The 14,901-nt window shown below is 34.8% G+C and overlaps 1 protein-coding gene and 1 pseudogene across 12 annotated transcripts in view; both read left to right on the top strand.

The window, feature by feature from the left end:
* LOC105223378 (sodium/potassium/calcium exchanger Nckx30C) overlaps window positions 1–14,901 on the top strand; it is a 321,392-nt gene that overhangs the window by 21,266 nt on the left and 285,225 nt on the right. For 10 of the 12 annotated variants that reach the window (XM_049452184.1, XM_049452180.1, XM_049452162.1 and 7 more), the window contains exon 3: window positions 862–3,856. In XM_049452184.1, the coding sequence (XP_049308141.1) occupies window positions 1,888–3,856 (1,969 nt within the window). In that variant the 5' untranslated portion in view covers window positions 862–1,887. Of the gene's footprint in view, window positions 1–858; window positions 3,857–14,901 lie in introns of all 12 variants that reach the window. The other 2 variants (XM_011201095.4, XM_049452140.1) reach the window with 2 other exon arrangements.
* Window positions 4,895–5,021, top strand: LOC125776002 (small nucleolar RNA U3; annotated as a pseudogene).

The following is a 14,901-nucleotide window of genomic DNA, read 5'->3' as shown; positions in this document are numbered from 1 at the left end:
TTTTTTTTTTTGAAATATTTTTAAAATGAAACAAAAAATATAAACTTTGTTAAGGAAAAAATATAAAAACTACATAAAAATTTTAAAAGAAATGCAAACTCAGAAGCATTCTTTGAATAAAACAATTGAAAAACAAACCGAAAGGCTTAAATTGAATAAAATAATATGTAAATATATATTGCATAAAGTTTATATAAAAAAATTATAAAGAAATAACAAATATAAAACAAAATAAAGAACATACATATTAATAATACATCTTAATAATAAAAAAGCAATTGAAAAAATACAAAGAAAATAAATTTTGTGAATAAAAGAATTAAAAAAATTAAATTAAATTTAAAACAAAAGTAAAAAAGATATATTTTGTCAGTATTTGCCTAAAATATAATTATAAGAATTATAAATAATTAAAAAAAATATTTAATAAGCTACTAACAAAAAAATAAGAAATTGTGGTAATAAGAATCGATACACAAAAATTTTAAAAAATAAAATAAAAAATTGAATATCCCAAAACTCATATAAATCTTTTGAAAAAAACTAAAAACAAAACAATGCACAAAAAAATTGAATATTCATTAATATTTGTGAATAAAAAATTATGAAACAATTGAAAAACAAAAAATATAAATTTTGTGAATCAAAAGATATATAAAGAATAGAAAAAAGCTCATTAACTTTTTTGAATAAAAAAGTATAAAACAACTGTAGAACAATGAATAAAAATTTTGTGAAGTTAAATATTTAATTAAATTTTTTTCAAATTTTAAGTCATAAATATTTATTTTTTAATTATATTGTAATATGAGTGTTAAATAATAAACTAAATATTTATTGATATATTTGTTTTACAAGCAGAAACACCTAAGCGCTTTGGAAAGCAAAACTTACCAAAAAAATCTTGAAGGAATATACATAAAGGAATAAAAAATAAAATATAAAATAAGTGAAGTTAAGAAATAAACCAACAAGACACAAAAAATACGTTGTATAAAAAAAGCTGGAAATATTAAATGAATAGGAAATAAAAGTAATTAATTTGAATAAAAGTTATTAAGTGAAATTATATGAAACAAAGTATTAAGCAAGCTAAAAAAGCAACAAAAAATTAACAAGCAAATTTAATGATAAAAAATAAGTAAACTGTAAGAGTAAATATATATTAATAATAAATAAATATTTGAAGTAGTGAAATGACTAAGAAAAATTTCGCTTTACCTACAAAATAATTAAACGAGCGTTAGAAAACACTTTTTTTTAACGCAAACACAGTGTATGAAAGTTGCAAATCAAGCTAAAATTTCAAAATTAAATAAATAATTTAAGCAATCAAAGTTTGAAAAAAATATTTAACTGCTGCTGCTGAAAATTTACCGAAGCTACTTTAAATACAAAACCTACCAATAATTTCGAATATCACAGCATACTTTTCGGCTGCGCAACCACTCAAATTACCGCTACTTATAGGAAAAAGCCAGAAATGGAATTCAAACGCTATTTGAAACAAGAAAATTCGAAATGAAGTAATAACTGAAAAATTTCTGCTAAAGTTATTTGTTTTAGGAAGAATTTGCAACAAAAAGCACGCCAAAAAATTTTAAGGAAAAAAACAAAAAATACCAAAAGACACACATTCAAAGAGCAACGATTATAACGGTTTATCAGCAACTTAGTATACATATAAAATTAAAATCAATTAAAATAAAATTAACAGATTTTAAAGAAAATTAAAGTATTACACAAAATCAGCGAGAAGCATAAGTAATATACATATATACATATAAATACGCATTCAAAGAGAAGTATATAAATATATATAAAATATTCAAAAATAAGCAACTTAGTGAAATTGCAAAAAAGAAAAAACCAAAAACACACAAGTTCATGCCACTAGCAATTGTATCAATGTTGCAGCAACAAAAATGTTTAGAAACATTGGACGAGCAGCAGCAAAAAAATCAAGCAACAGCGGTAGCTGAAGTAGGCAGCACTCAGCGTCAATACGCAGAAACACGGCTTATAAACGCCACTTGTAAGGCGGAACAACGCACAGCTTGGCAACATGTTACCGCAACAAAACAACAACCCCAACAGCAAGTTAGTAGCGAAAAAAGCTTACGCGAAACTACTAATCTACACAATGTTGGGATAACAGATAAATGCATGCTAAATGCGGCCGCAAGCCAACAGACACATGTGGCCAGCAACATTACACACACCACGTACACAAACGTAGCAACATTGGTTGAGCACACCGAAGCCAATGTGGCATTAGAAAAAGTATTAAATAAATCAAAACAACAAACAGAAACGCTCCATGTGGCAAAAGGCATTGGCAATAAAGCGCTTAGCAACATGTTGCCGCAACATACAACGCTGGCGCGTTTGAAGACGAAACGTGCGCGCCACCAAAGTGTTGCTGCGGTGCAAAGTGCTGAGAAGCGTGAAAAAATTGCCAACGCTAAAGCGAAGGCGACAAAATTAAATACAGCAACAATAATAACAACAACAACAAATCAAAGCACACAAAGTGCTGAAATGTGCGAAATGGCCGCGCCTACGGGCGAGCCGTCGGTCAAGCAGCAACGCCAACACCAATACCATAACACCGAAAAGACGATAGATTTCAATAGTCGACGGCGACGCGGACGCCTAAGGGCTGCCAGTGTGCATAACGCTCTTTGTGGTAATGGTCTAACGGCCACCGTGTGTCGCGCGCTTATGTGGCTGGCCAGATATTTGGAAAAGGTAGCGCACAATCGCGCTAGCGCCGGCTACGATCAAAGTGATCCCTTGCTGTACTTGTTATCGGTGTTGTTATCGTTAATCGTTGTTAATGTAAATAGAGTTGCCAGTTTAGTGAATGAATACAAATGTGAAGTGAATAGCAATACGTTGGCAAACACTAATAATAAAGCAAACACCAACAACACCACCATCAGACCAAACACCAACAGCGCTAAAAATAATAAAAATCTTAAAATCATTACAAATCAGACCATTGAGTTGGTTAGCGAGTCTACCGAGGATGCCGGCAGCGCTACTAAGTTGTTGCAATTGCCGGAAATTGACGACGTCAACGTGGAGGGGGAGGAGAATACAACCTCTGTAGACGCGCTTGAGTCTGCGTCCGAGTCCGAGTCCGAGCAGGTGGCTAAAGCGAAAAACAATAACAAAATAAACGCACAAAATACAGTTATGACGCTTGACCGCAACGGGTTGGCGCTCACCGAACGCGCCGGCTTAATGACCGCAAGAAGTGCAACGAAGCGTGGCAAGTCCAATTGCGCAGCAAACGCGCATGCCAGCGCCACAACAACAACAAAAGCAACAGCAGGCGGCACAAGCAAAACATTTGTGGCCATGCAAATGCAGTTACTCTTCTATGCCTTCATCTTATGCACATCCATATTACTTCCAAGCGGCAATAATTTGGTGGCCGCAGCCAAGCCGAAATCCGCTACGCAATTGCAGCAACAAAAGCTATTGCAACAACAACAACTGCTATTACAGCAGCAACAGCAACAGCAGCAACAGTATGAGCATCAACATGGTCATCAGGCTCATCAGCCGGCTGCCGGTCCGAATGGTGGTTTCGGTACGCTTGGCGGTTATGCTGGTGCCGGCATGCCCGTCGCTTCCGGCGGCACGGCTGGTGCCGATTTGACACCGCCAACCTATCAGGTCGTTTCATCGCGCGCATCGAATGAGCAGGCGGAATTCATATTCCCCGCTGATCAATCGGACGAGCAAGTCTTCGATCAGGAGAATTTGAATGTGGTGGAATTGGATGATGACGACGATGATGAAGAGGAGGCGGGCCTGAAGAAAACGTACGGATTGCATGACAACGGTAAGTCAGTTATAATATCCTGCTAATAAATACAAAATGTAAGGCAGAAGAAAAAAGGAAAGTGTGTAATATTTAGGGTGTTGCTGTCAATCAAAATATCCAAAAATATTTGTAATAAATGAAGTGTGGGTTAAACTAGGAAATAATCTTCTTAAAACACGTACTACGGTTAACTAATGGTTGAAGCATTTTATATTTTATCTAAGATTAAGCGATAGTTTCATCATTGAGTACTCTTCCTTCGACCTATCTGTAAAAAGTCGAGAGAGAATAATCATAGCGCTGTTTCTCGACTATAAGTTTCTAATAAGTTTACCCTCTCTATCTATGTACGTAGTCCAGCTGAAATTGAAAACAAAGTTCTTAGCAGAATTTTGATATCTTCAAGAGGCAGCTTTATTCCATATGCAGTAGGTTCTTGACACCACAAAATATGTGAATGTAACTGTTCAATTGAGATCCTAAGTGGTAACTTCAGAGTAGGAATAAGCTTAACCTAATCTAACATTACCCGATTAACGGTTTGTTTAGTTTGAAGGTCCATTGTTCATGGTTGAGACGTTTTTTACCCTTTGTGGTTTTCTTCTGCGTTTGCTTATTCTCACACGCTTTTTGAAGTTATACTTCTTATACGACGCCGGAAAAGGTTGCGATAGATTCTGGTTGCGCAACCTTCCATATAAAAGTAACGCAAAGTTGCGCAACCTCGCTCCATCCATATGAATGTAACGCAACCTTGTCTGCGAAGATGTGCGAGCAGCAAGCGAAGCGGTGACAATCGGCGATCGTTTGTTCGTTTCTTTCGGCACAGCTCGGCCGACACAACAACACAACACAATGTTCCATGCTTATGCTGTTGTTGTTTTTGTAGAACAATGTTTCAATTTTTGGTTGGTGACATATTCACATGTGTGCGCATATGTATGTTTGTATGCTTGTGCATTATTGAAGTTATAGTTCTTTTTCTTTCGTTTGCCTTTCTGCGAATTCTCAACTATTTTACGTATGTTTTGGTTGAAATACTCTGCGTTGGCCATTGAGAATCACACAGAATCATTTCTGTGGTTTTTGAAACTGACCCACGAGGACGAGGTATATGGTTTTATCTGGCAGCGTATATGGTTTTATCGCTCGCTTACAAGGGATAAAATGACTTCTGAGTGGCGATTTTAATGAATAAATTCAAAGAATCATTTCTATACTCATTTGGAAATCTATACTAATAAATATTTTTTTCTTACTAATAGAAAATAAATTTATCACAGCAATATACATAAACATATACATAATATTGCTGTGATAAATTTATTGCGAAAGCAAATGTTCTACAAAGTATGTATATTTCTATACTTAAACAAAATTATTAGAACCATCGTATGTTTCTTGCATTCATAACCACATCATACTTAAGTCAGCGCAACCTAAATGTCAATGGTGGTGTTGGTGGTAAGCGCTTGGAAGGTCAAGATGCTAACAAAGGTCCTAGGTTCGAATCCCGACAGAACAAATTTTTAATTTTTTGCTTTTAACATCGTATACTATAAAAATAAGTATTTTTCTTTATTTTAATTTCTATTAGTAAGAAAAATATTTATTTGTATATTATACGATGTTAAAAGGCATACATCTTCTATCCTATCTTGTGTATCTGCACATGAGTGTATGTATACGCATGTGCGCGCATTGGCTTGCATGTTCATACATTCATATACTCTTATATGTACATACATATATTTGCATACATTGCCGAACAAATAAATCACAAGCATACAAACATACATATGCGCACACATATGAATATGTCACCAACAAAAAATTGATCTTCACAAGTCAATTCAGCAGCCAAATTGGCGAAGAACAAAAGAGAGATGATTACGCTGCATATTCTCTTCCGCAACGAAGAGACGGAACTACTTTCTGAGTCAAAATTCATTCATTTAGACTTTGATTTATTCTTCATTTTATGTGCATAATAAATTTATAAAATGTGAATTTAAGTTTTCTAGTTTTCTTTCATACAAAATGATATGCATTTCTGAATATCACTAAGAAGTATAACTTCATCCGCGCGTAGGGACTCCACGCACCTTTTTTTTTTATGGAACACATCGAATGTGGCATCTTGAAAACAGTCGATTTTTAGCAATTTCAAAAAAAAAAATTTCTTATCAGTTGTTTTGAAATTTTAGTGGAACGCTAAATTTATTTTATTTAGATGTGATATTTGGCACAGATATCACTGATAGTTAGAGAAATCTAAAAAAATATTTCGACGAATGGATTTTCGCTCGAAATTAATATTTAAAAGTCTTACTAGTGTTTGCCCATCGCATTTCTTTGAGAAATTTTGTTTCATGTCAAAGTGCTCTCAGAATTTAATTAGAACAAATCCCTATATCATAACATGGCAAAGAAGGTTCCAAAATGGCATAATGTACAACAGGACATTGCAATGAAACTCTAACAAATAAGTATTTAGAATTGTGAAAATGTATTTAACAAATTTAATTTCATAAAAGATACGAAAAAACTATCTTTGGAAAAAAATTTCAGAGTTTGTTTCATTTCAGTTCTCTGCGTTGGTGGCAGCACATATAGGAGAATGTGGCTTGCTGATCAACAACCCCCTTGAATATTTGAGAGACCATACGTAATTCCAAAATTAATTACCAACAAGGCCTTCCTTTTTGCTTAAAGATATAGAATATAGAATTTATAGGCATTTTTAAAATATGCAACTAAAAAATATGAGAATTTAACTTAGAATTAAAAGTAATACATAAAGTCAACTGGTGTCCATTTTATGATTATTTTGGTCACAGAAAATGTCTGAATGCTGCAATTAAATATTATTGCGACTATAAGTGACCGATAAGTACTGATCATTGAAGATTTGGAACTAATATATTAAACAAACAATAAGCCCTTGCAAATGATCATCATTGGTCATAAGTAGAGCCCACGTAGTACTATTTTTAACTAAATAATAACCACACTTTTAGGTTCTGTATAACTCCGAATCACCTTCGGGGTGTGAGTTTCGTAAATTTAAAAGAAATAACTCCTTCTACCTCTTCCTTAAATTTTATTACGATTAGCTGAAATCAACTCTCAATGAAGCATATGCCAATTCTGTTTTAGGAAAAATGTTTTCTAACGGTAATTAACCATTGAATAATGTCAATCCCGTGTGTATTACTTACATTGTCACATGAAGTCATTAACCAGTTCGGAAAAGATTTGAAAGATTTTGTAATTTTGGCATGCTGACTCTAATGATTTGAGCAAACCGATAATAGTCTATATATTTTTTTCCCAACTTTATATTCTTAATTTTCAGCATAAATATCATTATATATACAATGTGACAAAAGAGTACCCAGAAACAAGAACAAGAAAAAATCACACGCAGCCAAATCTGGTGAATACAGTGGTTGAATGATGGCATTAATTGCGTGTTTGGTTTTAAAAATCCATAAATTGTTCTTCCACAGTTTCGACCGTTTTCGACGGATGTTCTAAGGCAAACACCTCAATACGGCTAAATAGAACTCCTTATTCACCGTCCGTCCTTCCAGTACAAATTCGTGATGCTCCAAACCACGAATATCCATAAAACAATGAGCACCACCTTGATTTTAAAGCAGCTTTGTTTTCCGCTCGTTTTTTTCTTCCATTCCGATGATTGTTGACTTATTTGCATGTCAAATTTATTAACCCATGCTTCGTCGGCAGTTATAGTGCTCTTAATGAATGTGGGATCAAGCATGCCTAAAGATACTTTTTTACAGTACTATTAAAAAAAAAACAGTTTTATCGGGAGGAATCGAGCAAGAAGGCTTTTCATACCCAGAATATCGACTCGCGAGAGATGTTTAGCTCTCTTTAACCCTTGCCTGATGAATGTCAAGATATATGTACATTAGAGTGTGTCATTCTGAGGCAACCTTTTTTTTCAACTAAAAAACAGGCTCAAAACTTTCGAAAATGTGTAAAAAAAAGTCACTCAAAAGATGAGCTCCTAATATTAATATTAAGGGTGCCTATTTCAAATTTTCTGTTTTGCATATATATTACATAGAAAAAAAAATCATTTTTTTTTGTGGTGGTTATTGTGCGGAGGTTTTATATGTGCCCCGATAGCTGTCAGTAGGGATGGTAAACTCGATCCCGATTCTACTCGAGAATCGAGTTTTCTCGTAAAATAAATCGATTTTTCGACTTCGACTACTGGAGATCGATTATTTTTATTTAATATTGTTTTTTTTATCTCAAGACTTGCCAGGGATATTTCGCCTTTTCAGATCGACATATCCGCTGTCAATTTTAAATTGGTAATTGACAACTCATTCTAGCCATCTGGGGTCTTTGTGCGCGAATTCGAGGATAAACGTGATAAACCCCCTGATGTTGTCACTAAAATGCCAAGAAAGCCCGTTGATACAAAAAACTATTTAAGAATAATTCGTTGAGTATTTATTATCAAAATGTTAGAGGTCTTAATACAAAACTTATTGATCTGTATTTAAATAGCATTTATTGTAATTTTAAAATCATTGCTTTCACAGAAACTTGGCTAAAGCCCCACATTTTTGATAATGAAATATTCAATAGCGAATTTGAATTTTTTAGAGATGACCGGCTGAGCAGAATAGGAGGTGGTGTCTTGTTTGCTGTTCATTCTTCAATTCCAGCTGAAGAAGTCGATGTTTCGCATGCAGACTTCATAGAATTTATGTAAAATAGTGGCCATATCTACTTAACTTTATCTTATATACCGCCTCAATCGGACTTATCTAGATATATGCTGCATGCTTCTTTAGTACATAATGTTTTCTCCATGGCTATTAATACTGATTCCAATGATTGTTTGTTCCGCATCAGTACAAGTTATATCCAATTTCTGCAATTAATGCACCCACCATTTTCGAAGCAGGCGTGTTATATCAGTTAAATATGTTAGAACAATCATTTAATAATGGACCAGATATGATACCCTCATGCTTTCTCAAAAAATGTGGCAAATATAATATACAATATAAACCAACCTTTAACAAAACTATTTAATTCATCTCTTAAGCAAGGCTTATTTTCATCTATATGGAAAAAGTCATTTATAAGTTCATAAGAGTGGATTTAGGTCTCCTATTGAAAACTATAGGGGAATAACAAAGTTGTCAGCAATACCTAAAAGCAATTATAACAGATGACATAACCTTTCGGATTTCTCCACTAATTTCTTGTTCTCAGCACGGGTTTCGTAAAGGGAAATCTACAGTAACTAATTTGGTTGAATTTGTATCACATGTATCAGTGGGCTTTAGGGAGAATAAGCACACTGATTTTATATACACCTATTTTAGTAAAGCTTTTGGTTCTTCTTGGTTTTCAACCAATATTTCTAAATTGGGTTGCTGCTTATCTGAGTAATAGAATTCAATAAGTCATATTTGACGATACTTTTTCTGCCATAATCAATGTTCCTTCAGATGTTCCTCACGGTAGCCATCTTGGTCCAATTCTGTTTTTTTATTTATTAATGGCATATCATCTGTTAAGTATTCAAGAGTTTTATTATATATTGACGATGTAAAACTTTTTAAACCATATACTGAAATAGCGAAAGATGTCAGTTGCAAATAGACTTAAACAAACTAGTTTCTTGGTATGTTAGACATGACATGCCATTGAACTTTAAAAAATGTAAAACTATGTGTTTTTCACGTAGATCTGTAGACCCTACTTCATACGTAATACAAATCTTTAGGTTGGAGCAAGTATGCAGTTTTGTGGATCTGGGAGTAACATGTATCATGTATGGATCAGTTTGTAGCCCATCACTCTTATTTAACGTTCCCGCTCGCTTTACCATGCAGTTTAGAACAAAGTTTGAGTTAAAGGAACCATTCCGCCGTATATGTACGATTTCAATTCTCATTCCATCTAATCTAACTCTCTTGCCTTTTATGACTCGACTAATTCCGCTCGTTTGCCGATTGCGCCCCTCGCGTCGGTTGGCGGGAGGAGGGAATCGTTGGGTATACGCTACAGTTATTTGGTAATGATCGGTTAGTTTGTACGACAGCTATATCGTACAGTGATGCGATATTGTTGGCTTCGTTTTGTGCAATAATTACAGATCTATACTTCAAAAACTGTGGAATTAGTTAGCGGATATACAGGCAGACAGAGAAACGGACGTGGCTAAATGAACTCATTATATATACATGAATACTTATATAAGAGCTCCGATGTCTTCTTCTGGGTGATATAAACTTAATAACAAAACTTAACATATCCTGTACAGGGTATAACAATATGTAAAAAGGCAATATATGGAATAAACTGCTGGCTATTTAGAGGTTACTCACACACCATGTGATAGATTTTCTATTTTTTTATGTAGAATAACTTTTCTTTGGTGGGTAAAATATTACTGAATCCCAAGAGTTTTGAACTTTTTATGTGTTTACCTTGCAAACTTATCAATATGTAAATATGTATTAGTGATTTTATACACATATATATATATTGTTTTGGTATGATATATGTATATAGTATATTGAATAAGTTTGCATAGATATACATACATAAGTGTACATACATAAGCATAGTGGCAAATCATAAAAACAGACCGTGAGCGTGTTGAAAAAATTTATGACTTTTGAAGTAGCAAAGTTTTCGCGAGTCATAAAAATGTCAGATACCAAACACCCGAAAGAGCTTTGGAAAAAATGAGGGATAAATATGGAAATAAATAATAAAAAATGAAAATAAATAATACAAATTTCAATAGTATTGAGCTTGCAGCCAAGTGTGAGATGAGATCATGTGGGTTTAGAGAGTGGAAGGAAATTTATTTGTATATATCTGTATCTATATCTATATCTACATCTATATCTATATATATATCTATATCTATATCTATATCTATATCTATATCTATATCTATATCTATATCTATATCTATATCTATATCTATATCTATATCTATATCTATATCTATATCTATATCTATATCTATATCTATATCTATATCTATATCTATATCTATATCTATATCTATATCTATATAGATATATAAAAAATGTGGTTGACTTTGGACCGTGAGTACTAGCCAAAGGTCAAAGCTGCATAAGGAAGCGAATTTCTATACTTCTATACATGAAGAGTACATCAAATTATATATGTGTGTATATGTATATTTATATATATGTATGTATAAAATATATACAATTATTTTTATTTAAGTGTGTATTTTCCGTTCACAAAAACTACTGTGCATTTAGATCATGCTCGGCGCATACCATTGGCGCCATATTTGCTTTGAATGCCAAAGTTGATTAAAATGCAGCAGTGAAACAAAAACAAAAAAGACTAAAATAATACAAAAAGTATACGCAATAAAAAAGCAACAACTCATTTGACAGCTGCAATAATAATAAAATTGTAAATTGCAAATTGAACATTTGTTCGTTGCATACACAAATGCTTGAGTAATACAAACATATATGACCCCCCGTGTATATGCGTGTGTCTGTAGTGCTGAGCTTGGTCGCGCTCAAAAGTATGCAAAGTATATTGTAGTTCCGCAAAGTTTCATTGTGCAAAGACAAACATTGTTTGCGCCGCAAGTTGTTCGGGCGTGAAATGGCTCATCGAATGGCGCAGCACGTGACGCCCGCCAACACCATGACATTTAAACAGCTGCCAATAAATAATGTTTGGAAAGTGAAGGTGAAAATTGCGAAATAACGATTTAATCGATTTCGTTTTTTATGGAGCGACAATTTCCGTTTTGTTTTTGTGCTGCCACTCGCTATTCGAAATGTTTTTTTCATAGTTTTGAGTGCGCCGTTGCTACAAATCATTTTGAAGGCACCTTAAATACAAACTTTGTAAGACCCCCGCTTTTTATGTAACACTGGTTTTAATTGTTTTTTTTTTTGTTATAATAAGCTGGAAGTATATGGTGTTGAATACTTCAAGCACATTTATTTGGAAGTATGGCTAAAAACTCATATCAAGGTGGCCTCACATGCGTGAACTTTCCTGATAAAATTTTTATGATTGATAGTTTTGACTTATATTTCTCTGTGCTAAATACATATAAATATAAACGGGGAATTAAAATGTAATAGCTGGGCCCTTCTCCACCTGTTCTCTCCTACAAAGTGGAGATTTTCCTCTGCTTACTACGGAAAGCACAAAGAAACTTTCTTGTTATCGTTCATGCCTCTGCAACCATATAGCAGGACGATAATGATGAGTGACTTCTAGAGTTTGGTCCTTGTTCGTCGAGAGAGGACTTCACTTCTCATTTGCTTACTCAGTCCGAAGTAACACCAGTTGGCCAGAGTTATTCTGCATTAGATTTCAAAGCTGACATTGTTGTTAGTGTTAATCCTAGTTCAAAGATAGACGACTAGAGAGACTACGTCTCAGAAGTTATGACTGTCAACAGTGACGTGAGAGCCAAGTCGCGAATGTGACGACTGATAGTTTGATGACAGTAGCTATTTCGTCTTTCCCTCATTTACTTCGCTTCTTTGTCCAATCTGGAGGAAGCAGAACTGTGTTGTTGTGGTCAATGATATCGATGTCATCGGCTTACATCAGCAGCTGTACACTCTTATTAGAGATTGTACCTTCTCTATTCAGCTCTGAAGTTCGAATTATTCTCTCCAGCAGTAGATAGTCGCTCGATAGGCAGTCGTCTTGTCTGAAGCATCGAATGGTATCGAACGGCTCGAAGACCTTACACAGTCGTATTAGTTTTGCGGGGATCCTAATTCAGGCATAAGGCCAGTTCCTTTTCGTGCTGTCAAAAACAGCTTTGAAATCGACGAAGAGGTGGTGTGTGCCGATCCTTTTTTTAATCCTTTCAAGATTTGGTATATGGTGAATATCTCACCAATTGTTGATTTCCCAAACTTTATTCTCTCACTCAATACGATAGAAGCTTATAAGCGAAGTTGACAAGGCTTGAATGGCTCGGCCGGCAATCCATGGGTTCCCGCCGCTTTGCTGTTCATCAGACGGGTAATTGATATTCGAACTTCTTTGCTGTCGGACAATATAACGGTTTCTCCATCGTCATCGATTGGAGAATAGGGTTCACCGTCTCCTGGTGTTACGCTTTCACTGCCATTCAACAGTCTACAAAAGTGTTCCCTTCATAATTTCAGTATGCTATGGGCATCAGGAGAAAAAAATAAATAAAAAAATTTAATTAGGGAAATAAAAAACTTAACTTTCAACCTCCGTAGTTTTCTTCTAATATAATATCTATCTCTGCGCTAACATATGTACATGTTCATTAGGGTGGGTTAAAAAACTAAAATTTATTAGGAAATTCTCTACTCTACAAAAACTCTTTTATAACTTTTTGATTGAGGTAAGCGCTAACGAAATATTTATCAACAAACATCAAAGAATATCAAAAGAAAAAAAAGAATCTATAGAGCAAAAAATTGAAAAAAAACTGAGTTTTGTTATTTAAAATGATTATTTTCCAATTATAAAATTCATAGAAAAAATTCAATTCTTAATATCTTTTAAATGATTAAGTAATTAAAATAAAAATTAAAAAACATTACGTGGGTTGAACCACCCTAATGTTCATATATTTATTTCTTTTTCGCATGCAAAAAAGCGATTATAACACATTTAATAAATGAATATACGAGCATAATTCGACCATATTATCTGCAGTCTGCTTCAACTCACTAAGCAAACGAGCGATGAGTTATGAAGCAAACGAGCGCCCGCTCACCAAACACACACAGGCGCTATAACATTTTTCTGCGCTGAAAAATATACTACTTCGTAATTTATATCGACACAGTAGCTCCACGCTTGCGCTTAATATACGAAGAGCACTTGCCTGAATATTTCATTTTTCACTCGTTAATTTCTGTCTTCAAGATTTTAATTTTTTTTTAACTTTTTGCTCCCCTGGCACCAATGCCATGGCACCGAAGTTGTAGTCTCGTGTGGGTTTCTTCTCTTGGCACTCGCCAGCTCGTCAGCTCATTTGCTTCCTGTTATGCGCCAGCACTTCCTCTCATAGCCATTGGGGTCGTTTTGTCGTCGTCGTTGGCTGCCATCATTGATGACATCATAAAATGCTCGTTCATGAGTGACGACGCTGGCGCGGCTGACGCCTGGCATGTCAGGGGGGTATATACATACACAAGTGCTGTACTTTCATTTTAGTTTCAGTGCAGTTTATTTCTTTCAGTTCTTTTTTCAGCTGCCTGCAGTTGCATTGCAAGTTGGCAGCTCACTGCTTGGCAGTCTGCTTGCCAACCGTCCCGCCTTCCTGCCAACCTACCATCCGTCGTGCCGGCTTATCGCGGTACCCTGTCGAAAGTTGGTCCTTGGTGTCCTTGTGATCGCTGGTGCGCTATCGCTTTTAATACGTAGAATTGCTGATTCATGCCAAATCGTGCAGTAAACGTGTTTAAAAATGTGCCAACTGCATTGGCAGTTGAGCCATCGCCATATATATATTTGTGGTATATACATGTGTATTTATAGATGTAATATTCGTTGAGCGCTCGTTGTGTGCAGCAGCTTCGTAGTGCAAGACGAGTATCAGTGCAGGCGTGCTGTGACAGCGTGCTTACTGAGACAGCAGTTAAGTTGACTGTCGTTGTGCTGTGTTGACCGCCAATGTGCGGTGCAGTTGTGTGGCTTAAGCCTTATTTGCTTCTTGGTATTCTTATGCGAAAGATTATTATTGAAGTATTGTTGGTGGCGTCTGCGACTATTGAAGTGTCCACTGAAATCGCTGCTTCGACCACAAGCACCGACTATAAGTATGTGCGCATTGTTGGACCTTTCGTCGTTTGGGGTATACACTTGTAGGCATCTGAAGGAGACATCTTCATTTTGTTGCTTCTGAAGCAGCTTTTCTAGTAAAGCAGTAGTCGTTATTTTTCATATTTCACGCATTTCATTATTGCAATTACTTGTATTTTTATGTGTTCTTCATTGGTGCTGCCCAGATCTACTAACGGTAGATATATTGTATGTATTTT

Source organism: Bactrocera dorsalis, chromosome 1, assembly GCF_023373825.1.
Source record: "Bactrocera dorsalis isolate Fly_Bdor chromosome 1, ASM2337382v1, whole genome shotgun sequence".
In the NCBI taxonomy this organism is placed as follows: Eukaryota; Metazoa; Arthropoda; class Insecta; order Diptera; family Tephritidae; genus Bactrocera; species Bactrocera dorsalis.
Note: the sequence above shows the minus strand (reverse complement) of the source record. Positions and strands in the feature narration are given on the sequence as shown.